This window comes from Propithecus coquereli, unplaced genomic scaffold (assembly GCF_000956105.1).
Source record: "Propithecus coquereli isolate 6110/MARCELLA unplaced genomic scaffold, Pcoq_1.0 Scaffold184, whole genome shotgun sequence".
In the NCBI taxonomy this organism is placed as follows: Eukaryota; Metazoa; Chordata; class Mammalia; order Primates; family Indriidae; genus Propithecus; species Propithecus coquereli.
The window spans coordinates 2,718,568-2,746,523 of NW_012143190.1; the positions used below are offsets into that span (position 1 = coordinate 2,718,568).

Below are 27,956 nucleotides of genomic sequence, written 5' to 3' on the forward strand. Positions count from 1 at the left end.
TTGTGAGAATTAAATGTAATCGTGTAAATGAAAGTGCTCCATGAACTGTAAATACTTCACAAGTGTCAAATAACATGACTGTTTGAAATGAGGTATCATTGCAAATCTTCTCTATATCTTGGTATCTATTACTAGGGATATTTGATTTTGAACATGATGCCATTGGACCTTAAAACAAAATGTACCTTTAACAAAAGTACATTTTTTTCTTAAGGAATTGTAGATAATGTTTTCCATTTCATCCAAATAATAAGTACAACAATATATAAATTCATGGAACTTTTGTAGTAACTTCCAAGACAATACCTATGAATTAATACCGATGGCATAATTTTATCAGACTTTGCATTGACTCTTGCGAATTAAATGTAAAGTCCAGGCCGGGCGCGGTGGCTCAAGCCTGTAATCGTACCATTCTGGGAGATCGAGGTGGGATGATTGCTTGAGGTTGGGAGTTCCAGACCAGCCTGAGCATGAGTGAGTTCCCGTCTCTACCAAAAATAGCAAAAATTAGCTGGGTGTGGTGGTGTGCACTTGTAGTCCCAACTACTTGGGAGGCTGAGTCAGGAGGATCGCTTGAGCCCAGGAATTTGAGGTTGCAGTGAGCTATGATGATGCCACTGCACTTTGCCAGGGGCGACAGAGCAAGACCCTGTCTAAAAAAAAAAATGTAAAGTCCAAATTCATGTTCTCTTGGTGGGAGTCCCTGTGTGTCTCTCCTAAGGACAGGACTGAGACATTTGGAGTTCTATAGTAAACCAGTTATTAAAATTTGTTTTATGTGCAGTCATCATCATCTTTTCATGGGAAACAATCACCCTCCACCTGCAAGGCATAAATTATGTGGGAGCATTTCCTTAATGATAGAGTTAAATGTTAACATAAAAAAATGTGATGTTAGTGGAGCTAGGTCTAGTTCATACTTGAAGAAACTGTGTTTCAAGATCCCCTGGTATGCTATGCTTGAGTTCTGAGACTATTTCTACCCTATATTTTTATTCCCGATCTATAGATCATAAAGTTGTCTAATCCACTCTACATTTTACATCCAGCTATTTAAATTTCCATCTACTTCCTCATACAGGGCTGCCTTTTAAATTTAGTAATTATAGGGCAAACACCCAAAGTAGAAAATTGTTGTGCTTACTTACAGAGCTTTTATATGTGAAATACTAAACGAAGACTAGTAATAAAAGAACAAGACTCAAATCTTAAATCTTCTGGATTTCTCATTCTTTGTAACAAACAGTATATTGAATAGTTACTAAAAGAATATTAAGCTCTCTGGGATTCTAGCTCTATGCTGCCTCATTTATATGCACCCACATGGCTATACCTCAGCTAGGATTCTAGAATTGAAGTCATCTAAATCATTAGCCTTTTCTGGCTATGTTCCATTTTCTATTCAGGCCAGATTCTGTGGCTGGCCACTAAGTGAAGCCCTTATTAATATCCTAGGTTCTGTCTCCCTTACTTCCAACACAATAGTGCCAATCCGTAGCCCTTCCTCTATGGCTACCAGGACTCCAGGGCTGGGCCAGGATAAATGGTGCTTGGCGGTGATGTGATATGTGTATGCTGCCATTTGCAAACACTAGCAACTTTGTGGTATCCCCACTGACTGGTTCTTGGGGCCACAGGCCCCTTGCAGTTTCCGTGCCCCGTGTATGGTTTAGTTTCTGCATCCTTGCCTGTGGGCTGTAGAGTGTCATTGATGAAAGTCATGGGAACCACATTGACATGGCACAATATAAAGTCATGTCATCTAATTTCATCTGGGTCTTCATTGTTCCTGCCAAGCAACCTTGTGCTTATATCCTGTCCTGGCACTTCTCCCCTAAGAAAGGATTCACTTGACTTGAATCCTCCCTACTGGCTTCAAGTCTGTGTGTTGATGGCGGGGAGTCGGGGTTACACTTTCCCCATTCCTATTCTTGCTACATGCCAGGACTTTCCATTAGTGTAATGCTCCTGGCCTTGCTCCAGCCCTTTATTTATTCTTGAGGAGGACTGCTTTTCTGGTTGCAGTTTGGGAAGGAGGACACTGGCATGCTTCTCTCTCTCTCTCTCTCTCTCTCTCTCTCTCTCTCTCTCTGTCTCGGTCATCTGGTAAGCGTAGCGGGCAGGCTGACTCTACCTGTGGGAAGGGAGGCCTGCAATGGCTACCGCTGCCTGGGACTGAGTGGATATTCCTAATTCTGGGTGTGTATTTGGCAAGAACTGAGCCACACCCTCCAGTACAACTTTTATTACTAATAAAGCTGATATTTTTTATCTCTGTCTGGTGTCTGCATCTATCTCTGAATTGGCTCTCAAAGTCAGGTGAGGAGCAGGTGTGTCATTTACTGGGAACATCAAAACTCCAAAATTTAATCCTGTCCCCCTCCCACCATCCAAGCAACCTTAATTCCTACTGATTTGTAAGACAAAAGCCTTCGGATGGGATCTGCCCCAGACATCTTCCCCATCACTGCATGTTTCTCGTTCTATGACCTTCTCTACACTCGAGGAATCCTCCACCTCCTTCCTAAGCCTGATGTCCTTTTCAGTTCCTCTTCTAGTTTCTATCTTCTCTCCTTCTTGGTAGGGTCTCTATTACCAGCATCTTGCCTTCCTGGTCAGGTCACATGGGAAGAGGATGTCAAATAAAAAGATCTTGGCCGGGCGCGGTGGCTCACGCCTGTAATCCCAGCACTCTGGAGGCCGAGGCGGGAGGATCATTTGAGCTGAGCAGTTTGAGACCAGCTTGAGCAAGAGCGAGACCCCGTCTCTACTAAAAATAGAAAGAAATTAGCTGAACAACTAAAAATATACATAGAAAATAGCCAGGTATGGTGGCACATGCCTGTAGTCCCAGCTACTTGGGAGGCTGAGACAGAAGGATTGCTTGAGCCGAGGAGTTTGAGGTTGCTGTGAGTTAGGCTGATGCCATGGCACTCTAGCCTGGGCAACAGAGTGAGACTGTCTCAAAAAAAACCCAGAAACAGAAAAAAAGATCTCAAAGCCATGAATTGCTGATTTCTCATCAAACCTACAGGAAATCCAAGACCTTAAACCAGATCCACAAATCTGACAAGAAACCACTTAACCTAGAAGGTATGGGAGGAATCAGAATCTGCTGTTATAAGTTTGGCTGGCCTAAGACCCATAGCTTCTTAAGTACAAGGCCAACTGCACTTAAAGCATATAACCTAAACATATGTACACCCATAATTTGCTGAAATAAAAAAAAAAAAAGCATATAATTTATGAGTTATAACTGGCATATTTTGAAATAGCAGACATAGGTAAAACTTACGTAAATGGAAGTAGAAGGTATAAAAAAGTAAAGAGGAGGCAATGTACACCATATATTCCAAAAACCTGTACTAGTATACTTTTATAATTAAATATTACATTTGGTGCTGAGCTTCCTTGAAACCATGGAAAAAAAGGAAAACACACTGGATCACATAATTCTCATTGTTTGAGAAAAGGAAGTTGAATCTGACAAAATTTTGTCATGAAAGATTCTTTCCAACCCAATTGCTGCTGAACCTGTGAAGCTGTGATAATGGATGCCAAACCACAAAAAGAATGATGTGTTCAACAGTGGATTTGCAGAAGACATTGAGATGGCCTTGAAGCTCCAAATGATAAGGATTTATGTTACCAGTTATTCTCCTGGTAGGATGAGAATAGAATATCTAGGTTGACAAGTTCTACTTTGCATGTGCTGGCAAAAGTTGTCTATAAAACGTTCTCATCCCACTAGCCCCCTTGGCCCTCTGATACTGTCCCTTGAAGCAGGGACAATGCCAACACCAACACTTGTCATTCTTTCCTACAATTGTGGGTGGGCAATCCTTTGCATCTTGAGTCTGCTCCTAGTTCCTAATAGTAAAAACAATGCTTTGAACCCAGAGGGAGCATAGTTGATTTCCTTATTGATATTATAGGAGGGAAATCATTGGTGATAGGAGAGAAATTTGTATTCAAATCAAGAAACAAATTTTTAAATCATTCATTCATTCAAAAATCTCACTCCTCCTATGTGGAGCTATGCAGACACTGGGAATGTCATGGTGGACAAAACCCAGACATGGCTCTGCCTTCATGGAGCTTAGGGTCTGAGGGTCCTGACCTAGTCTGTGGTGAAATGTGGTCAGGGAAGTTTTCCATAATGAATTAGAATTTGAGCAGAGATCCAAAAGATGGACAAGGAAGCAGGGCGAGGTGCACCAGGCGGGGGGAACAGCACGTGCAAAGCCCTTGTGGCAGGGAGGAATTGGCGCTTTGAGGAAATGAAAGAAGGCCAAGAAATGGACTAGGAAGTCTGGGAGAGAGGATGGCCCAGGACAAGGCTGGACCTTGAAGGTCTGAGAACAGTGGGGGCCACTGAGGGGTTTTTAAGGAGAGCTGGTGAGGCAGGAGTGCAGGACCCCGTTAGAGTCAACAGAGTGCAGCATGGACTGGAAGAGTAGACAGGCATATGGAGAGCTCAGTGTGGGGCAGCTGCAGGAATGGAGGGCTTGTACTTGTTGACTGCTGGGGACGGAAAGAAGTGGCCAGGCCAGGATTTCTTCACAAGGGGAAGTAAACAGAACTTGATCTATAGTGAAGAAGAGAGAAGTTCCACAGTGATTTTCCAGTTTCAGTTTTTTGGAGTGAGCTGAGTTGTGGGTCTGCACAGAAGCATGGAAAGCGCCCTGCATGGAGGAGCATGACTAGTGTGTCAACGTCCTGTATACGCACATTTGTAAGACTGAGTCACAGGAGTTGCTGGCTCAGGTCTGGAAAGCTACCCAGACCACAAGGAGGCAAGAAAGGGACCAGGGCACTCCTACCCAGACCCTACAATCTGAATGGTGCTGGGGAAGGGCAGGAAAATCATCGAATGGCAAATGGTGATGCAGAAAATAAAACTAATTGAATATATAAAGAAGATTGAAGAAATGGCAGAAATGTCTGAGTACTCAAATATTTGATTTTGAAAGTAATCACAGGTGCTCCCAGTTAGGTACAAATAATTACTATTCTTTCCATCCTCCCACCTATCCCTTGCTCCTCAGCTGGCCTGGTTATGAGGGAAGGAAAGCACCCTTCTCCCCAAATGTCCTTCTCTTTCTGCCTTGGACATTCACCTGTGAGTCAGCCTAGCAGGGCCGATAAAGGGAAACAGAGGGACAGGAATGTGCTCCCATCATTCTTGGGATGTTAGCCAAAGGAAACAGGAAGTAGCATGTTTTTACTGCCCTGCACACTTTCATTCCTATTACGTGTGCACAGAGCCCCCAGAGAAAAATGCAATTTGGTAGTGACCTGATAACCACATTCTTGGAGCCTTGGTCCAAGAATGGCAAAAATCCAAACAATGCTGGGGAAGGGAGAGGGAAACCAAACACAATTTCCATTGTAAATGACTGGCTATGATTAAATCCAAGTTAATGTCTAACTATAATAAAAAGTGGAAATTTTAGATTATCTGCATGGTGTACTTTATCTCTCTCATGAAGAAATAATTTTTATGTCTTGAAAGTGTAGCAATTGCTGTTAAAATGTCAAGAAGTATTTCAAAGTTTTATTAAAAATGTACTTTAGTAAGGACAAAAGGTAGTGCAGCTGATCCTTGAGTTTAGCTGGTTGGATTTGGTTGGATTACAAGGTGACTAGGTCCAGGAGAGGAGAGGGGCTGGGGACTCGCAGCTGTCAGGGGCATCTCCTCTCCTGTGGGCTGGGGCAGGGTCACTGGCCTGGAGATTCACAGGGGTATCTGTGAATTCTGTTGTCACCGTGTGGGCCCTTGATTGGGAATTGTTGGCTGAAATATCTTTTTGAAGTTCTGCACTGTTTTTATGTTTTTCAGTGTACACATGTACTGTATGAGAAAACTTGAGTTCCAAGGACTCAAGGATGGAATGAGGGCTAGAATCCCTGCAGGCATGTCTCCTTCTCTGTGATCATCCTTCTATCACACTGTTAGTTATACCCTTTGGAACCAAGTATTACATCGATCATCAAGATCTTTAACAAGTTTAAATACTTTTGGTAAGTGATAGAGGTTCTCAAAAATTATATGGTAAAAAATGCAAATAGTGAGGGTTTATTGCTCCTGTCAACCCTTTGCAGGTTACTCTTTCTCAGCTTAAGGTACAGCAATACTATAAGGTTTGAAAAATGTCACCCTTTCCATCGACTCTGAGACCCGCCTTCATTTATGCACTCCTGTATTCACTCATTCTGCATTTATTAAGCATTGCCATGTGGATTATGCTGATTTTGTTGGGTACTGAGGGTGTAAAAGCATCTGAAAGACAGAGCCTGCCCTTTAGAGGCTTCCACCCTCGGGGGGGGCGGACAGACACCCCATTCCCTGCGCTACCCTCCCTGTCCCTCCGGGAGCCCCCAGGAGGGAGCCTTTCCCTCTGCTCTGCTCCAGGCAATCCCTAAGGGAAGATCACACTTGGCAAAGGGGACTTACACGTGCAAAAGCTCAGAGAAAGATGGCTCTCTGCAGCTTCCATTAATGCAGGACACTGTGGTAAACGCCCCCAATTTGTGGGGCAGTGAGGGTGGGCAAGAACTGTCCGGTGTTTGGGGCAGCTGAAGTATTTGCAATGAATGTTGTCATTCACTTCTATATACAATATACGATCATCACCTAGGAACTTTCTCACTATTTGAGGGGCAAACGCGTTAAAACCCAAAGTTTAAATAAACGCGAGAACTCAGAGTGAACGTTTAAATGCGCTTTGGCATGCCCGGTAGAGTGGCGCGCCCGAATCCGCAAATCCGTGGCCCGGCCGTGGGGACGCGCTGGGCGCACCTCTCACTAGTGACGCGGATGCGCTCGTCGTTGGACGACTGCTGCTCGTCCTCCTTCTCTCGGAAGTGCTCCTGCACGCACTGCTCCTCGAACTCGTGCAGCCTCTTCAGCTCCTCGTCGCTAAGGAACAGCTCTGTGCAAAGGGAGAAGTGTTGGCCGCGTGAAAACCGAGTGAGATCCGTGGAGAATCAGTTTAGTTGTGTCACTGAGAATTTCACAGCCTGACTCTAATTAAACTCCCTTCTCCACACTCGTGGGCAGTTCTGACTACTCCAATCGGTTATTATCCAAAAACAAGTTATAAGCAGCAGTGGCCTTTCTGCTGGAGCCAAACGGCCCCGCTTTTTAACACAAAACCCAAAATTACATCTACTGGGAAATTTAAGCCAAGTCATGTATTCTGGAAAACCTCTTGCATGTATTTTATTAATAGAGTCAAGCATATAGCATGGTTTTCTCAGCCTCTTTAGATGGAAGAAATTAAAACATTTTGAAAGAAACATTGAATTTATATAGGAATTTATATCTAAGAGTTATTTTTGAGAACTTTTTAAACTTCTTATCCCCATTAACTGGCTTTCAGTAATGTTACTTACTAATAGATTGACAAAACTGGAATAAAACGGACACAAAACGAGAAGCATTCTGAAGAGAACAGCTGGTCTAGAGTGTTGTGTTTTTCACACATGCAAGTAGTTTAGTGAGATTTCTATGATGATGTCCAGTGGGAACATGATTTTGAAATTAGCCCAAGATAGAAACGAAAAGTCCTGCACATACTCAGTCCACGATCCTGCTCCTCTTGGTCTCCTTCTCTTTTTTTCCTACAGCGACCACTGAGACGCATCATGATTATGTAGATGTGGCTTAGAATGATCATTGGTGGGGGCAGGACTGGCCTGTCATGGAATGTCATAATCAGCTGATAGCGCTGGAACTTCCACACCTGGTTGGATATTGACTTGACTTCAAAGAAGGTATTGCTTTAAAAAGAAGACATTGCTACAGTTAGTTATGTCACTGTTTATTGTGATTTCCTAGAACCATCAGAGTTACTCATATTTAAAAGAAAATACACAACAAATGGCCTATTAGTGCCAGTTCATATCAATTCCCTGCTCACCCAATCTTTTGGTTTATCTATCAGTGTGGATTATCTGTGCTCAAGGATATTGCACTCATAAATAATTAAGAATTAAGTATATTAACTTGCTGTCTATCGCTTTCTTGAAAAACCATACCCCAGTCTACTGACTCATATACTCAGGAAATTTAATTTCCTGCATTTAAAGGTACGAGCCATTTAACTAAGCATTTTGAAGGGTTTAAATTTGCAATTGAGTCAAACAACAAGATGACTTTTTCTTGGTAACTGGATTGGTTAATTATTGAACTTATTTGATTGAAGGCGAATCAGTTTGGATGTGGGGTAGGTACAATCTTCTATTTTAATTTCTAACAGGAGACAGTAAGCGAATGGTTGCTTTGTCTACCAACACTGGGACCTTCGAAAAGCCAGTTTTTTCATCCCTGAGCTGAGTTTTCTTATCTTGAGCCAGGAGTTTGAATTAGGTCCTCTCCAACGCCCTGTTCAGTTCTAAGATTTTATATTTCTGTGAAGGATTTTTCTCTCATATTTTTCATCTTAGAAGTTAAAATCATTTTTTTTTAACATTTATTAAGCATGGTCAACATACTCAACAATCATGTCAAATGGACAAGTTTTAAAGGAAATGTGATTTAATCATTTAAGCCATATTTTTCGTAGGCCATTTAATCTTCTATTCTGTAAATAAGAAAAAATATTTAATATGGTATCACAATGATTGTAACAGCTTATGAAATTACTATTGCCTTCTGCGCCTCTGCTAATGAATGAAAAGCACGATTTGATCAAATCTTCTCGACGCCAGGAGACTTTCATCTAAGAAAATATTTTCATTAGATTAAAATGCACACTGAAGTGTTGAAATACTAACCAAGATTCAATTTAAATGTATTTAAGTGTCAACTCTTGATTTATGAATACATTATGACTGATTAAAGTTGAACAAAAAGACTGCAAAAATGCTATCTATTTAAAAGCCCTCGTGAAATGCTCTGCAAATATATGGTCTCATGGGAGATTTCCAAGATTAAACTGAAAATCTATAAAGCAATAAATAATAAGCTCACAGTCCTCAGCCATGACACGTACTTGAAAACAGCAATCAGCAGGTTCACCAGTAGGATGTTGGCGACTAGTAGGTAGCACGCCATGAGGGCGGGTGTGAGCCAGGCGCCTGGGATGCAGGGAGGTAGCCGCTTGCCCTCCTCATCATACAGGTTTTCACCACACGGAGCTGAAAGAAAAGTTTGTGGTTTTGTGCTTGCTTTTTAATGTAATGAAAAGAATAAACATCTGTTACATACGTTATCAAATGACCTATTTCTTTTTTAATATGATTTTTTCTTATTTCATAAGCAGTCAATTTCCATGTGCAAAAATATCAACTCATACAAATCCTGAGGATTGTATGAAGGACTATCTTCACTCAAAGGTAGTCATTCATAGTTTGTCATATTTGTAAACATTTTTCCATTTCTTTATTGAGTTTTTCATACACAGTTCTTGATTTTTAAGCAGACAAATCAATCTTTACGTTTTCTTTCTTTATGGTTGTTAATATCTGTTTGAAAGTTACTGTGTCTTCCAATTATTTAACCTTATATTTGTCTTCTGGTTGTTTTCGTGGTTTCATTTGTACATTAAATTTGAAAATAATTTTGTTACGTGGTATGGGAAAGGAGTTGTTGCTCCATAGAAATATTGCTCCATATATTAATATTGCTATATTGGAGACAGAAATGATTTCAGGAGATTTGCAGGGCTTTGCCCTGAAGGAATATGTGAACATGTTAGTTTGCATATCAAAAGCTGCCTTGCCTCAGGAGGGCATCTCAAAGGTCAATAGCAGCTGCTTTCCAAGGTGACGCTGCAGTTTCAAACCTGTGGTTTTCACCTGCGTTGAACAACAAAGCAGGTTTGCATGGAGCCATGGGATGAGAGCTGATCAAAGAGTGCCCACCCGAGAGACAGACACCTGTGGCTAAAAGCAATTAGCCCAAGGGACAGTTCCTGCTTGACTCCTGGCTACCTGTCTCCATCCACAATAACTAGATAAAGAAATATGGAGCCACTATATCTCTGTTTAACCCTTCTGTTAAGTGTTAGCTTTATCTTAGAACTTAGAAGTTTGTCTTTGAAAGATTTTGTAACCGTTTGTTCACATAGATAGAGTTAATTAAGGGATCTATAGAAGGCTTTTGGAAGATTTTGAACCTAAAACGAACTACCTGTTATTATGTAAACCTGTTACCCCTGGCAACTGATCTCTGTACATATAAATACCCATGTGAAACTTTATTCTGAGCCTCACAGTTTATGGGAATACTGTGGGGTCCCCTGAGCAACCCCTTTTTAAATAAATCTATAAAACTGTACTTTTGTCTCTGTGTTTTCTTTTATTTCTCTATTCTATTATTTCCTTATCCTTTGCGATGACCCTTGCCTACGGGACCCAATTTTTTGCTGGGAGCATAGCTAACTCCCTGCAAGGGGTCTCCTTTACTTGCAAAACTGTTTAATCAACTGTTCTGGTGCTATGTTTGGAAAATAATCTTTTCTCTCTCTGCTTGTTTGAAATGCAGCTTTTATCATAGAGGACCTAAATCCCCCCCCCCAAAAGAAAGGATAATCCCAACAGTGTATTTATACTGTGCTTACTTTTTACTTACAATTTAACAAGCACTGGCAACCAGAAAACAAGAGAAATATTTGGAAACAATGTAAGACTATTAGTAATCAGCTAAGGAAAAGGTAATTAATAAATACATTTCATGGAACAGAATCATCAATTCCATGTAAACTTACGATTAATTTCCATGGCATAGACTATGCAGTGATCGGAGAGCAGGATAATTATTATTATTTTTTTGGTTTTGATGGGAGGAGAGGAAAGAAAATAAAATGACAGTTGAGAGAAAAGTAAAACAAATGCTGTAACAACATAAGAAATATTTTGGTGTGAAGAAATGCAAAGATTTCAAGCTTGGGTCTTATAGAGTCATGCTTGGAAACAGTGATCTATTTAGAAGAATTGAACAAATTATTAGTTCTCGAAAATATATTTCATAAATATTTATTTTACCATATGTCATAAGCAACAATAGAAACTCACTAGTTAAAAATACTATGAAAAAGACATGATGTTACTGGCAGATGATCATTTTAACTCACAGGTTAACCAATCAAGCACTCCCTCTATTCCAAAACAAACACCTCACACACATAGATACAAAATTATGTTATCGTCGGATCAAGAATTGAAAACCTACATTTAATGGTGTTACTGAAAATAGCATAGCCATAGGTTTACTTCTTTATCTTCTCTTATTACCCAAATTAATTAAAAATAACCAATAACAAAAATATTACAGCTTGTCTGGAGTCCAGGGACTTTTAACATGTATACATGTTTACCTAAACTAATATGCTTTTTGAAATCAGATTAATTTTTTTTTTTTTTGAGGCAGATTCTTGCTCTGTTGCCTGGGCTAGAGTGCAGTGGTGTCATCATAGCTCAATGCAACCTTAAACTCCTGGGCTCAAGCGATCCTCCTCAGCCTCCCAAGTGGCTGGGACTATAGGTGCACGCCACTTCACCTGGATAATTTTTCTATTTTTTGTAGAGATGGGGTCTCACTCTTGCTGAGGCTGTTCTCCAACTCCTGATCTCAAGCAATCCTTCCCACTCAGACTCTCAGAGTGCAGGATCACAGGTGTGAGCCACCATGCCTAGCCAGATTTTTATGTTCCGGTTTACCAAGCTACAAACACATCCAATAGTTGATCTGTGATACTTGTGTATCAGAATACTCAAGTTCAGAATCTCTCTCTGCTTATCAGAATCGTGTCATAAAAGCTATTATAGAAAGAAGGTACTGTGTGAGCTTGTTATTTATTAGTCTAATCTAGAGGCAGAAGACTGACAGCTCTGTGTTTCATATGAGGGGAGGATGTTCAAAATCTTCTGTTCCCAAGTGACAGAACTCTGGAAGCAGGAGACATGCTATTATACCTGATACTTTGTGATAAAGTACAACATGCAAATGAAAATATTGGTATTGACATGAAAATGGGACTGAAGTGCCTTGTTCACTGGTGGAGCATTAACTGACTTGGGGAAACAGGTACAAGAAAATTTGAGCTGCACATCCCTACAACACAGGGGACACCAGCCCAGCCTGCTGAGGAGCTGGGGCCTACATTCCTTAGTAATCCATGCAGGATTGCAATTGTTTCCTCTGCCAACATCCAGATTATTGTTGACAATAAAAAATAGCACTCCAGTAGTGAAGAGGGGATGGGTAGCTATGTGGAAAATGGGCTTTGATGGCTTGAAGAAGAAGAGGATGTGAGGTACCAGTTACCCTGCCATGCTGGCTAGTTCATTCTACTACCAGCTTTATCCTGGGGTGGAAAGATATTGAGGTTGAGGAAGAACTAGGATATTGGCATTGGAACTATAGTCATGTGATAGGACATCCCCTGGGCCCAGCTCAAGGGAAGTCAGGCTCTTTCAGAAGTCTAGGGAAGGGTTTTTAGAATAAAAGAAATGACTGATGTCTGAAAATCTACATTCCATGATCTATACTTATTCCTTCATGAAGTAATTGGATGCCTGTGGCAGAATGAAAAATACTTTGTTTCCAAATTAATCCATGATCTTTCATTAATTTGGAGCTGATCATCTGCCTCAGAAGCAGGGAAGAGAATCTTACTATGAATTCTATTCTTACGGTCTATCTGGTCTGCAAACACCTCTCCGTAGATCATCCAGTAGGGCATGTAGAAGATGTTTCGGGCCAGTTTCCATGAAGGCTTTTCCTCTGGGTGCAAAATGGCTTGACGAGCTACTCCGAAACTCATGAGTACGACCAGCATGATGACCACAAAATACAGCATGTCGATCATCTGAGTAGGGAGAATGTGTGTCTCTTACCGTCTTGACTCGTGGGCCGAGTTCATCCTGGTTCATTACGTTGCTCTTTCCAAGGATTTCACAACTGCTTAATTGGGATGGAGAAAGCTCCTTTCCCTTCTTTCCTTTCCATCCATGGGCTACTAGTTTTTTCTACTCTATGCAATGCCTTATGGCTAGAATGTCTTATTTTAGAACATTGCTATCCTTATCTGCTCTCAGTCCTTCTCTATTTTGCCCATGAACACATGTTCCTCTAGTAACTACAACTGCCAAGGGAGGAAGGGAAGACTGATGGGGAAAGATGGGACTTTGTAAGGGAAACTAAGGAATAAGAGAAGGAAATAGCTAAGGAGGTAAAAAGATAATGAATTGAGAGTATACACCAGTATTTATTCATTCATTACATGAATTCTGAGTGGTTTCTCTGGTGCTTTCTCTGGTTACTGTGGATACTAAACTGGTACCATTCCTAGTTTTGAACATCTCTGAAGATGAGGGTCCTTGCTGGATTAACTAAATCATATACCCCTTATCTCAAAGCCACTCGCCTTATAAAGAGTTATTCCTAAACTTAGGAGGTTTCCTTTCTTCTGGGACCAGTCCTAAGAAGGGCTGTTTTAGGTAATATAAGCATTACCTGCTATTTAATTTTTAGTTTCATTTTCTGTAGCCTGTTCTGGAGTAAATATCACCATGGATTTGTCTTGGCCCAATCACATGAACTACCTGTGCCCACAGGCCGGAGCACATGAGCTGAAGACTGTCTGGAGTACAGGTGGAGGAATGGCCCTGGGCCCCCTTTTTCTCCAGCTTCTACCACATGCTGGAGGTTATGAATCAGGTTTTTGCCACATAAAAATTCTGAAGTGGATGTAACCTCATAGAACATCAAATCCAGGTCCCTGTACTAACGAATGCTGAAAATAAGTTTCTAGCCATCAAGATGTAGAGTATATATTTTGAGGTATCTATTTTGCTCCTGAATTCCTGTTGCATCAAACTTGATGTTCTCTAATGTGTTGGGAAGGTGAAGAAAGCTCTTATAAAAGAGGAGGATATTTTCTTTTATCTTACTGTTGATATATACTCATTAATGATAAATCAGAAGGAATAAAAAGTGAAAGTAATTTGTCATCCTACAGTTTAAATGTGGTATAGAACAAGGTATGGAAGAAGGAAAATAGTATGTATTGAATGCCTTATATTGAGATACATATACACACACAGAGTATATGTATATATATATACTAGGCCCTCAACTCATGTTTTTCTATTGGATTTTATTAAGTTATCAACATGTAGGAGAACTGTGTGTCTTAAAGCAAAGAACATATCTTATAAGAAATAACTGCTCAGGAAAGACCAAATGAAATCTAAGGAAGCCACACCCAAGGCCTGGTCTCCTGTCCTAACCATAGCCAAAGTATCTGTGGTTGGTCATGGGGTGTAATTACTAACCATCTTTCCAATCATCATCACATAGGGCCCCAGATACTTGTTGACACCAAAGATGTCCAGGACACGGATGTACCAGAAGATAATATCCACACAGTAGATCACTCGGCCGTAGCCCATGTATGGCTGGTTCTGTAGGCGAAGGATTGCTCCGATCATGAACGTGGAAATGGCCACAAGATCCGTGATGTTCCAATACTCCTGAAGCCAGACTTTTATTTTCTGGCTGAGTTTTCCTGGTTCTGACATGAGGATCTGAAAACAAACCCCAAAGAACAATAAACTGAGAATGCTGTATTGGAAGTCTTGTCTTCTTAGAATCTTGGAATGATAAGACCGGTGGAACATTCCAGGGCATCTGGTGCCTTTCTGCTGAAGACCTCTAAACATTAATCTTCGCAGGCAGAGAGTGATATCTAGAAAGGGAAATTCCATGGAATCCTCCCTATTCTTAGATGCAGGATTTCATAAACTCTCAGGAAATGCCTTCTAAATTATGTCCTTCTGGCTGTAATTAAATCAGCTGACTTTTGATTTCTTTTCTAATTATCTGGACACGTGCCTGTTAGTCCACATTCCAGACTCACAGAGGAGGAAAATTCTAGAGCACGGATGAACCCCACATGGTCCCACAGAGGGGCAGTCCACCCCGTGCAGATGGCAGAATTGGGCTAGAAAATGCCAATTTGTCAAAATTCCTTTGTAACTTAGACATGAGAAGTCAGGGGCAAGTTGGCCTAGGTTTTCCCCTACTTGAGATATTATACTTTCAAGATCACTGCTGATTAAAAGGAGACTTCCACAGAATAAGATGGAAAATATTTAGCAAGCAGCATGCACAGTCATGCACAAAGAGATGCCAACGGGCACAGCTATGGTGCTGCATCAGGGAGGGGGTCTGCTGTACCAGGTGATACCCCTTCAGTTGTGGAGATCCTGGGAGGTCCTGGGGATCCTGCGGAGGGGGATGGAGTGGTGACTATCTCTCAGCAAACACAGGGGGGATTTACTCATTTAACAACCCTGGCACACTGGCTGATGGCCACTCTCTTTCCTGTAACTTGGGGGCAGGAGATGAACAGTGTCTTGGTGTACAGTTGACGTTCAGCAAGGTCACGATGGCACTAGAGATGGTAAGGCAGGCCACTTGGGAAATCCCAGTTGTAGCACCTGCAGAGGCTGATTGAAGCCCAGCTAGAAAAGAAAGAATAGTAGTAGAAGAAGATGGGGATGGGCTGTATTAATACAATTTTAGATTCAGTGCGCTTTTGGTTTCTCAGGCTCTTGTTAGACCGATGGCATCAAACTCCCTCTAGCTGAACTAGGTTAGTAAAACTAGTTAGTGAAAAGAGTCAATAGTAATTGCAAACTAATAACACTGGTTCTATATTAGTTGGAGAAAAGATGTGAAATTATGCTGTGTGCTTTTTCAGTTCAAGTTCATTTTTTGCTTGGATACAAGCTTTCTCTTTATAAGCGAATACAGTGAATTAAAACTCGTGGATGACATTGGAAAGAAAAGAGGCTGGTGCATATGTCCTCTGCTGCCTGCTGAGATTGCCTTCTTGGAGTCTCATTATCATTTTAAGCTCTCTGTGATAATAAGAGTCATGTGTGCAATGCTGTCTATTCTTTTTCAACACTGAGTTAAAAAATCTTGTTCCCTCTGTTTGCAATAGATGTTCTGGGCCTGGCCCACACCCCCTGGATCCTTTCTCCATGTGGGCACAGGCCCTGCTGTTAGGCTGACACCTGCCCGCTTCTGGGAGGCTGGCCCTTGGGCAATTGGAGCTGTGTCTCTGGTGGGTGCCAATGACTGACTGATGTGGGGTATAAAACTCCGCTCCCTTTGCTCAACGTGGGACAGACTCTGCGGTGTCCAGTCCACTGAGTCTTCTGCAGGATTGGGCTGAGGACAGATTCCACCTGAAACCACACCTCACTCAGCTCCTTTCTCTCCCCTGGCTGCCTCCCTACTCCTGGCTCCCTCTTACTGAGAGCCTTCTTTTCATAAATCTCTCGCACAAAAGTCCAGGTGTGCACCGTGCGAGCGCACAATGTGGTCTAAAGTTCCAAGTTATGGGAAAAATGTCATCTCTTGTATCTCTCTGTTTATAGTTTCAGGTCCCAGAAAACTGAGCCAAAATTTGTACCCAGTTGCAGTAATTGGTTTATCTCAGGTAGCTGGCAGCATTAGCTGTTACTTTTCTTTTTTTTCCCAAGACAAGGTCCCGGGCTAGAGTGCAATGCTGTCATCATAGCTCACTGCAACCTCAAACTCCTGGACTCAAGTGATCCTTCTGCCTCAGCCTCCCCAGTAGCTGGAACTACAGGTGCCTGCCACCACACTTGGCTAATTGTTTTCCTATTTTTTGTAGAGATGGGGTCTTGCTCTTGCTCAGGTTGGTCTCCAACAGCTGGCCTAAAGCAATCCTCCCACATCGGCCTCCCAAAGTGCTAGGATTATAGGCTTGAGCCATTGTGCCCAGCCTGCTGTTGCTTTTACATGTACTCAGACCTGTTTTTATTATTAAATATCATTTATTTTGCCTTGTGTTTTGTTTTGAGAGTTCAAATTCAGCTGGAAGGAGAAAACGTATACATCTTAAGTAAGTGAATGGACTAAACTTGGGATTGTGACACCTCAAAAGAAAAGTCCCACAGCATATATAATGTGCATGAAATGTTTTTGCAATAAGGACCCATATCTGAATTTGAAGCCAGTGGTTAGTGGGGCTGGGATGGGCCTTTGGAGTAATCACCTCTCGTATTTTCTCTAACGCGAGGCTCACGATGTAGGAGATGACAACCCACTCCTGCAAAGAGGGCCAGCCGTCCATCCGCACCAGGATGACGTAGTTAAACAGCAGGAGGTAGCCCAAGTATGATATCTGGAAGAAAGAAAAGTTGCCAGCCACGTTGGAGGGGATAACGCTGGAATCAAGTTTGGAAACTCTATTTTCTTTCAGGTTGACACATCTTCTAAAATAAATTTCCATTTCCAGCTGGACTGACTCATTGAGAGAAAACCTTCCCTGCACATACCCAGTGTAGATAGAGACCTTTGAGGCAGGTTGGGAGGCATTTTATACCTTGGCAGCCCACAGGCACTGACATTTCATTTTCTACATGGAGATATATTTATTTGTCTGTGCTACCATCCTCATGGGAAAATTACGAAGTTGCAAAAATTATGATAAATAGGGAAATTTTAATAGTTTGCTGATGTGTCTTCTACATTCCTGGAAATTGGAAAATGTTACTTACTCCTCCCTGTCTTTCAGATTTCCCTCTGGAATCTCTCCATGACTGATGGATGCCGTGGGAAGTTAGAAGAAGGGCTGTGTGGAGGAGTGGGATGAGTGGTCTGCCCAGACACAGGAGCTGACCCAACAGCTCCGTCCATTAGCAGTGACAAGTCTAGGGTTTGCTGTGGCCACAATACGGTCCCTATCTTAGTGTCAAGGAAAGAGGTAGAGTTGGAGGTGGGGTGGGGTGAGCATACAGGGGTGAGGTGTTGGGGAGGGAGGTTGTCTGAAGTTGATGGTCCCGGGTTCATTGGCCACGAAGCTGAGGGAACGTCAGCTCAGGGTCCCTCACTGGCACAGGCCCCTTCTGAAGTCTTGGGGGAGGGGTGCTAGCAGTTACGTATCTGTGACTTGGCAGGTTTTCTTTTTTTAAAGATCCTCCCCTCCCCATTGTATAGGCTTTATGAGGATACATGTAGAATCCCCTGTATCCACTGTCCGTTCCTTGCAGGAGGATCAGAGCTAGAGTTCTCAAACTTTGGGCTGTGTCATAATCCCTGGGAAGCTGTAAAATGTGCCATGTCCTCCCATCCCCCCATCCAGAAAGAGCATCCAGAGGGTCTGGGTAAGGCCCAAGGTTCAGAAGCATGGACTCAGGCCTCCCCCGCATCCTCTGTGGCTGGGCTCCCTAGGTGCACTCCAGGCCCTCAGCTGATTCTGAACAGAACAAGTAGGTGGTGGTGGCTTCCACTTCCATCATCAAGTGTGGCTGCTAAAAGGTTGGGTGTCCAGGCCCATGGGTGACCCTCAAGGTTGCCCCCTACCAGAGCTCTGCTCTGCCCCACCCCCACCCTCATCCATTGCATGGTTCATGGCCCCAAACCTAGCTCCTCATGTCCATCATCTGCTCCTGCCTGGTCCCCAATGGAACCACAGTGCCAGGGCCTGCCTGGCGTGGGCTGTGGCCTGGTGCTTGGGATTTCATGAGACGTTTTGTCCCTCTGCCAGACTGACACAGTTGCACAAGCCACAGCATGTCTGGCCACCCCTGCTGGGACCATTTCCCAGTGCAGCTAGGCCATTTCCCTCCAGAGGTGGGCGCTCAGATCTGCTCCTGTTTCCTCTCCTGCTGGTGTCTCCAGGCAGCTGTCTGGGCCTGAGCACCGAGGGGGCTGGAGGATGGCGTGAGGGCCAAGTGGTCTGTTTGGGGGCATTGTAGAGCGGAGAGGGCTTGATTTGCTGCTCTGTTCCAGGAGGTTATCGTCTGGGTTCTGCCAAGCCCTTTTACTAACCCCACCAGTTTAATGAAAAATGGAATCTGTGAATTTGCTCTTTAAATCACTAGCCATCTCTGTTCTTTTTAAAATTATATTTCCCTAAGTTTGTATTACTAAAGGCATTTTAAAAATCCTTCATCTTAAGCAAATGGAATGTGACTATTTTGTTGGGGGGTAGAATGGCCATATTTTTACATACATAAAAATACATAACAAGATATCTAGATCCAATTTCAGTTAAAGATCTCAATTAGTCCCAATTTTGTTTTCCTAATTCATGTTAATTCAGTGAATTTTTAGATACTTCTTTAGGCCCTTGAAATTTTTCTTGATTCCAACATATTGAAGTACTGAAAACATGCTAGATGGCAGATGTTCGGGAGGAGGCCTTACCGTGTAAAACCAGAACTTGACGATGGGCGCGTTATAGAATTCACAGATCTTTGTTCCGATGGGGATGCTTCTCTGCTTTTTGTGCTCATTCTCCTCGTCCCCCTTTCTGGAGCCAGCATCTGCGTTTGCATCCTGGAAAACAGAGCACAGCACACAGCAGGCAGATTGCTAAGTGGGGAATGCAACGTACTCCAGCACACAGGTGCCTTTCAAAATAAAGCATTATAAAAATACACTCAGTTAATGAGGTTTCTAAATCCATGGTAAGAGGACTCTCAACAGTTTCAGAAATGAAAGGAAATTGATGATCCTCTTGGGATCAAGGGCTTCACTGACCATGTTTTCCTCTTCTTTTTCTTTGCCGTCTTCGTTTTCCTTGGATGTTTGATATGACAAATCATCGTATGTGCGAAATTCCAGAAACAAGATGGTGGGGGGGAGAAGAATCCCCATGATCACCTGTGAATGGTAAGACATAAATCAATTTTTTAGGCTATGGCAATTCTAGAAAAATGTCCCAGTATAGTTTAAATTTTAAAATGATAACCTTCAATATTAATCGATAACCTAGGAGCCCTGGAACATGTTTATCCCTGCTCCGAAGTTTTGTGGCTTCTCGTGCTTGGTACAGTGGTAGAATTGCAGACGGTGAAGAATTCTAGAATACCAGCTGATTTTTTTTTAGGTGGATCGCAAGCAGCATTATGGGTAATCCTGACTTTAACAAGCAAAGTTCTTACATTAAATTTCAAAGCAGGTAAATCTTTAAATTAGCATATCATAATATCAATCAATAAATAAAATGCAACACTACCTCTAATGAAATAGACCAAAATTATTTTATGTAGAAATAACTTTGATGTAAATAAGAATATGTGAACTAAGAGTCAAAAGGCTAATGTGATTCACAAAAGCACTTAATTGGGCTCAGCCTACACAACAAAAGAATGCCTAGGCTGGTAGATGGAAAACGTGTTGCCCTTTTTATAAGTGATTTTTCTACACTGTGCCAATTGCTCGAGATCATTTCAAATTTTAGTTTGAATCATAACTGAACTTTATCTTTTGTGTGCAGTTTTTTGTTTTTTCTGAAATTTATGATTCTCCTTCTATTTTCTTGTTAAGAATTATAAACTATTTGTGTCTCCCTAACCTGTATTCCTGACACTTTGTGGCTTTCAGTCTCTTTATTGGAGTCATTTCTGTTCTCCTTCAGTACTTTCTTCTTGGATTCCAGCAATTCTTTGTACTAATTTAATCTGACTGCCTTTCTCTCTGCTGCACAGCTTTTGTATGGGGGTTTGTGAAACTTGGGACGTGTTTCTTGCATTCCATGTCACCCTTTTTTCTTGCAATTTTTACCCTTTTCTGCCCGCCCCCCCCACCATGGAATAGCCACTGAAGTAAACTTCTGAATGGGTATATAGAAAGTGTGTATAATTTGAGTCCTGAGCCTGTCCTAAATAGATAGTCTATGTTTTTAAGTAGCTGACCTAGGTAAAAAAATTTCAGTTTCCAAATGTTTTTCCCTCAGAACTGTGAGGGCCTCGTTCCACTGCACCTTCTAGGTTTCAATATTGTTGACGAAAAGTCTGATGCCAACACTATGTTCATCCTTTTGTAAGTGATCTATTTTGGTTTCTTTAAAACCTTAAATATCTCTTTATTCTTGGTATCCTGCAAACTATTTTGGTATTATGATAATATCCAAAGTTATGTATACTATCAGCTTAGTGTATTATATAGAATTAGACAGTTCGGCATAACATTTGTATTTCTAGAAAACAAAGTGCCTTCTATTTGCCAGAACCATGCTACACAATATAACATATATTCTCTTTTCTTTATTCTCATAGTGATCCTAAAAATAGGTATAATATCTCCATTAGATAACTAGGTTATCTGCGGATTAGAATCTCTTTTCAAGATAACCTAATAGTTAACAGTAGTAAACAACAGAGCTAGTGTTTAATTGAAATATAGTTGTCTCCCCACAACATCCTTTCAAGTCCTTTCATAGCTCTATATTCTCTCATAAACTCCACATCATGAAGACATTACCAATTAAAATCACATCACATAACTTCAGAGTTATAAAGGAATCTATAGAAATAGAGTTGAGGTCCCTGCTTTAATGGCAGGTAGGTAACCTGACCAGGGTGTGTGATTAGTTACAGGGGCTCCATTTGAAGACACTGAATGTGACAGGGCTTTGTGTAAGCCAGGCATGCTTGTCGGGTGGTGGTCTGGCATTAGGCCACCCGGATTTAGGTCCTGGTCCCACGCTGACCAGCTAAAATCTGAGGCAAGTTAATCCCAAAGCTTCAGGTTCCTCATTTGTAAGACAAGGATTGTCACAGTATCTTGCTTACAGAGTGGCTCAGAGGAACAAGTAACAGAACCCACTGGAAGTTCTTAGCTCAGCCTGGCAGTCACTAGTCTAACAGCCACATGACACATACCTTCAGGCCAGGGTTTTTCCTCATTCGCAGCCTCCCCATCCACATGTCGGTCAACAGCATCTGGCTGCAGGTGTGAGCGATAAAGTCCCGGTGCTTGGCTGCAACAGCCAGTTTGAGGCAGGTTGAGTTGCTCCAGTTTTTCAGCTCGTAGGTCAGAAGTTTCATGGCGATCTGTTCATCGTGCTTGTACGACTGGTCCAACAGCTCCAAAGCAAGTTGGCCAAAATCTCTGGAGGGAAAGAGAAGGAATCGGAGTGAAGCTGCAGGCGCTGCAAGCTCTTTCTTAGACAGCCGTGTCCACAGGGACATATGGAGCCACAGGATGCAGATTGCTTGATTGCAAGGGGCTTTGAGGTCCTCTTCAAGCAAGAAGCTCAAGGGATGCAGAGGAGGGTGGCCAGGGATAGGGATGCCATGCTCAGCACGGGGACTGACGGCTCTTGCTGCAAATGGAGATTTAGGTTGACCCCAGATCTGCCCCCCAGGTCCCAAGGACACAGAGACAGAAGACAAAGCCCCTTCCCTCAAGTAGTGCACAGATCAGGTAGGCAGACAGAAGAGAGAAAAGGCAAGTTCAAAACAGCACCTGTGGGGTCAGAGGCCAGGACCATAGGGCTGCCCTTGATGGTGGTAGCAGGGGAGGTGGATATTGAAAGTGGTCACAAGGGGGCTTGTGGGTGCCAATTAGCTTCTCTTTCTTGATCTGGGTGCTGGTCATGCCCACGTGTTCTGTTTGTGAACAGTCATCAAGCTATACACTTAGGATTCGTGCCTTTCTCTGTGTGTGTGTAATACTTAATAACACAGGGATTACAAGAGAATAACATATTCTTTGTGCCATGATAGAAACGAGGAATAGTTGTCACAGGGCCCAGAGCAGGGGGCACCTAATTGCAGTTGGAGGAGCAGTGACAGGAGTTGGGGAAAATGGAGAAGGTGACAAGCTGAAATTTGAACATAAAATTTATTCCCTTCACCACATGATCCAGATTCAAATATCTGATGATAACCATAAACATTCCCAGTTCCTCCAACTTTTTATTAGGGAATGTGGTTAAGATATGCTCCCATAGTGATCACCCTCCTCAGTTTTTGTTTCTCCATTCTATAGAAGATTTTATTCCAGTTATGAGCTGAAGGGAGAAGGTAGAATTAAGTGTGGGAGAACGGCCTTCTCCATCCCCTGAAGGGGAATGCCATGTGCAGGACCTTCTGGCCCAGGCCCTGCAGGCTGTGGGCTGACACTTTACCACGTGTGCACTCTAGGAAGCAAGGGACGATGGCATCTACGAACCCATAAGCTATGTGGACACATCCTCATTTTTAGAGAGCCTTGAGTTCCTATGTTTAGAAATCAGCTAGTAAGTTTAGAAGTCATCCAGTCCAAAGTAAAAGCAGCATACTTCAGAAAACAAAGATATTAGATGTTGGCAGGGCTTCCTGGATCTGCCTCGAGTTTATGTACCTATAAAGTTGTGCCGGGATCTCCGGTTTCCAGTCTGGCATGGAAGGAGCTTGGAAGTCACCAGTCTGTCCTAACAAGTAAAAAACTGAACAAGCTGAAAATCGACAACTCTTCTTACATCCATCAGAGAAGTGGGGTGGCAGGGCAAACTGCTGTCCCCAGAATTAGAGAGACAGACAAGTGGACTTAGGGAACCACCACTTACTGGAGCAGAAACCTTTGTGGGGACCAGTGCAGGGTGAGAAATCGTGAACTGTAATTGAAAAATCTCTGGAGGCTCAGTGTGGACAAGTCTGTGAGTTATAAACTCCAGGGGGACCCAGACACAGGAGGGCCCCCACACTTTTGAGAATTTTATCTCCAGGAGCTTGACCAGGTTCTCACAGCGAATAGAGGAGAAAAATCCCTTTGTGCTTCCAGCTGCGGCAGGGGAAAAGAAACCATTTTCAACTAGGCCAGAGCACTCTTAACAAGGCCTGCCCTCAGGAAAACCGATTTTATCAGAGCCTCACCTGCTTGGGTTTTGCTAGAGCCTAACTGACCTGGGGCGGGGGTGCATTCCCAACTCTCCCATTAGCCGTCCCGTCCCACCTAAGGGGAAGAAAACACTGAGAAACACTTGTGAAGTTCACAGTCCAAGGCATGGGCTCACTAAAGTTGTCCCCCTTATGGAAATTAATCTCATTGTCTTTGCATTAAAATTCAATATGAGGAAGTAAACAAAAACAATGACAGTCCAGAAACAGCCCAGAGAGACGGAAGGAAAAGCGCTGATGTGAAGGACAAAGTGATCTATGAACAAGTTCTGACCATTGTTGGACGCAAGGTCCTTAAGTGAGAAGGACATTGGCAACCCTTCCCTGAAAGGGACAGGTACTCAGGACGGCAGTCTCTCCTGGCCCTTAAATCCCCTCTAGACACTAACTTGGAATTGTTGTCCAAGTCCTGGGAGATGTCATCCACCAGCTCGCTCTCGGAGGACTCGTGGGCCATGGCCTTGTAGAGCTTGCAGGCCACCAGGGCCTTGGCCATGCTCTCCTCGCCGCGCTGCCACAGGAAGACCGCCATCTTCTGGCGCTTCATCAGCACGGCCCACACCATCAGCTCGTGGAAGGGGTACTGGAATCGGCTCACGGCGGGATCGTCCACGTCGATGTCGATCTCTTCCTCCTTTTTCTTCTTTTTCTTTTTCTTCCCTTTGGCCGGAGGCTCATCATCCTGAGGGGAGAAAGGCTCACGTTTCATGGGCCTGCCATAACCGTGTGCAATGAAGGGTTCCAGACTACTGGAGGGAGAAAACCCTTCTGTCAGAGGTGATACAGAGACCTTTAAAATACATCTTAAGTTTCTGCTTCATATATGAATTCTTCTGAAAAGATGCACATGTTTATTATAAGTAAACCACCTAAAACCAAACGAGCTGCAAAGGCATATTACTGTGAGTAACTCACACCCTGGGTGAGCAGTTTTACTCAGAAGACTTTAGCTGAGGAGATGCTGCAAAACTAAAACAAAACCTCCCCCCAAACTAAATACAGATAGCACCGTGGGCGAGGTAAGGTCTGCAGTTTATTTCCCCAGGGAAGTCTTCCAAGGTAGCGTAATATCAACACTCGTTTGCCAGCTATAACCGAACCAGAAATTAATAGAAAAATGTAACAAGGGATAGAGAAAAATGTTTTTCAAGTTTCCCTCCAGCGTTTTAAGAAAGCAAACATTCCATTTTGAATGAGCACTGTCCTTTCCCTCACATGGTGCAAACGGGAGGCCAAGATTTCCCATGTCCTAAAGGGATCACGAGAACTGTTCTGAAAGCCGAGCAGGATTCTCAAGAACGGCAGATGATGATTGGGAGAATTGGCATGGACACATGTGGGTCTTAGACTATTCCAGGCTAATACTTTAGTACTCAATGGAATAGCAGAAACAGATGTTTGCTCTTTTGCAAAGAGCATTCCCACCAATTATCTACTTTTATTCTTACAATGACTTTGAGAGGTTGTGAATTCCTTCCATTCCCTCAGATGAAGACAAAGTCTGAATAACTCGCCTACATTTACGTGGTTGGAGAGGGCTAGAGCCTGGGAGCTCTGGGGGAAATCTGGCTTTGCAATTCCTATTACAAGTTGTTCACGACTGACTCAATCTTTATAATATCATGAGTTGTGATAACACTTTAATTGAAACTATCATGTCTTGCCTCAGATGTAAATGTTTTTGTTCTGATTTTCTAATTTTGTCACAGTAAAGTTACAGTAACAGTAATTAAGGAAGGTTGGTCTATATAGGTTAAAAATGGACATTATAGAAATTTAAAAGTAAACATAGCTTTATTTTCAAGAATATAGAAAATAAAATAAAATAAACTAATGGCTAATGAAATGTTATAAAACAGAAGTCCTTTAAAACCTACTATTCAATAACATGTAATATTATTAAAATATTAATTATATGCAAATTCCTTTAAAATAATTGCCAGAGAAAGAATATAAGAAACAAGGAGTTAATTTTTCTAAAATGCCTTTGCCTGCCACAAATCAATAAGAAAAAGAGAAACAACTCAACAAAATAACAAAGGATGTGAACTGGAAGTATAAGGAGAAATCGACACATCCACAGTCATAGTAAGAGTCTGTAACCACACCTCACTTAGCAATGAATTTGAAAAAAAATTAATAAGTATAGAAGCAAATTGAATAGCAGAATGATTAAGTGTGATCTCATGAGTAAATATAAGAATTATAGCCAACAGAGAATTCATGTTTTTTCCAACATACATGGATTATTAACAAAAATCAACCATGCATAATACTCCAATTCTTTTGAGATTTTCCATTTCAACAAATTCCAAGTATCAAAAAGCATATACTTTACATATGGGGAATAAAAGTAGAAATCAATAACAGTAGTATAATAACAACAACAAAAGTCCGCATCTGGAAAAGTTAAAATACACTTCTAAATAACTCTTGGATTAAAGAGGAAATTATACACTCTTAGAAATAAATGGCAATGAACATTCTACTTACCCAAACTTGTGGAATACCATAAAACAATGCTCAGAAAAATGTATACCTTTAATGTATTTATTGGAACATAGGGAAGATTGAAAATGAGTGAACTTTATTTTCAAATTGAGTCAATAAAAACAATACAGTAACTCTAAAGTATATGGAAAGAATGAATAAAAGTAAAAGCACACATTAATAAAATAGAAACAGAAAAAAGAAAGTTGCTTGATAAAGCAAAAACACCAATAAAATATGTAGGCAAGAGTGGTTAAGGAAAAAAAGAGGAGGCCAGGCAAGGTGGCTCGTATCTGTAGCCCCAGCACTTAGGGAGGCTGAGGCAGGAGGATAGCTTGAAGTCAGGAGTTCAAGAACAGCCTGGGCAACATAGCAAGACCTCATTTCTACAACAAATTTTAAAAATGATTAGCCAGGTGCGGTGGCAAGCACCTGTAGTCCTAGCTACTCAGGAGGCTGAGGCAGGAGTAATTGCTTGAGCCCAGGAGTTTGAGGCTGCACTGAGCTGTGATTGAGCCACTGCACTCTAGCCTGGGTGACAGAGTGAAACCCTGTCTCTTAATTTAAAAAAAAAAAAAAAAAAGAGGAGATATAAATTTTTAAAAAATTGGCCTAAGAAATGGCATGCAACTAAAGATATTGAGGCTGAAAAAACTAGAATATTATGTAAAAGTTTATTCCAATGAACTTGAAAATCTAAATGAAGTAAATAATTTTTAGGAAAATATAAATTACCAGAGTTGAGTCTATAAAATAGAAAGCCTGAATAGACTCATATTTATAATAGCTATTATGAAGTGGTGAAAGATATACTCCTAAGAAGCAGGACTAGAACTGGGCTATTTTAGAGATGAGTCCCCCAAACCATCCTGGCACAGACAAACCCTACCTGACAGACAGAGTTTGAGGGAATAGGGAATCATGGACAGCTCGTAACCTTCCCAGGAACACAAGTCCAACAACATGATGAGACAATGCTAGGAGTCAGTTTGAATTGGGAACACAGAATTAGTGCCTTCTACACTAAATCCATGCCGAATTAAGGATGCTGTTTAGCTCATGAATTTATTTCAGAAGAATCTTTCCAATAGTCAGTCTTAATAGTCTGTGTTATGGCATTTCTTCCAGTCATTTAAATATTTTTATGTCTAGTACTTTGTTATTAAAGTTTCTTGTTAAGATTATTTCTGGTACTTTTGTCCTATTGTGAGGGAATTTTAGCTGATTTTCCTGGATTTTCTAGATACGCGATATTTTTTGCCAATAATCATTTTCTCCCCTTTTTGGGTATTCTTTCTTTAGCATTTATTTTTTCATGTGGTATAATTTCCAGAACATTTTTGAAGATTGGTCAGGATAATGATGATGTCTTGTTCTTGATTTTCATAGAAATGACTCAGGGCTTTGCTGCTCAGTCATACATGTCCCTTGATCTAGAATATACGTGTGTGTTAATCATATCAAGAGAGTATTTTATTTTCCTATTTATTTTGTAATTCTCTTTCTAGTGAACTAATTTTTTGATTAAAAAATTAAGGAATATACTTTACATCTTTCCAAATTCTTTATTAACACCTATTGAGAAACGATCATTATACTTTTTTCCTTCTTTGACTTGATACAATGCAATATATTAAAGACTAAGATTGCATTATGTATGCATTCTTGGAAGTCTTTACTTGTTTAGGATTTTTAAAATATTCTATTAAATTCCTTTTGCTATTATTTATGATTTTTAAATATATAAGTAGAATTATTCTCTAGGATTTTTTTTTTGTTTAATCTTTGCTTTTGAAATG

General features: G+C 41.6%; 1 protein-coding gene across 1 annotated transcript in view; it reads right to left on the reverse strand.

The window, feature by feature from the left end:
* The window catches only part of TRPM1 (transient receptor potential cation channel, subfamily M, member 1), a 71,444-nt gene that overhangs the window by 10,507 nt on the left and 32,981 nt on the right, over positions 1-27,956 (reverse strand). The window contains exons 13-23 of the mRNA XM_012642694.1: positions 24,057-24,349; positions 21,667-21,895; positions 19,541-19,663; positions 19,205-19,336; positions 17,049-17,177; positions 14,290-14,541; positions 12,647-12,821; positions 10,719-10,739; positions 9,003-9,147; positions 7,586-7,788; positions 6,806-6,938 (exon numbers count right to left, since the gene is read on the reverse strand). Coding sequence (XP_012498148.1) covers positions 6,806-6,938; positions 7,586-7,788; positions 9,003-9,147; positions 10,719-10,739; positions 12,647-12,821; positions 14,290-14,541; positions 17,049-17,177; positions 19,205-19,336; positions 19,541-19,663; positions 21,667-21,895; positions 24,057-24,349 — 1,835 coding nt within the window. The remainder of the gene's footprint in view (positions 1-6,805; positions 6,939-7,585; positions 7,789-9,002; positions 9,148-10,718; positions 10,740-12,646; positions 12,822-14,289; positions 14,542-17,048; positions 17,178-19,204; positions 19,337-19,540; positions 19,664-21,666; positions 21,896-24,056; positions 24,350-27,956) is intronic.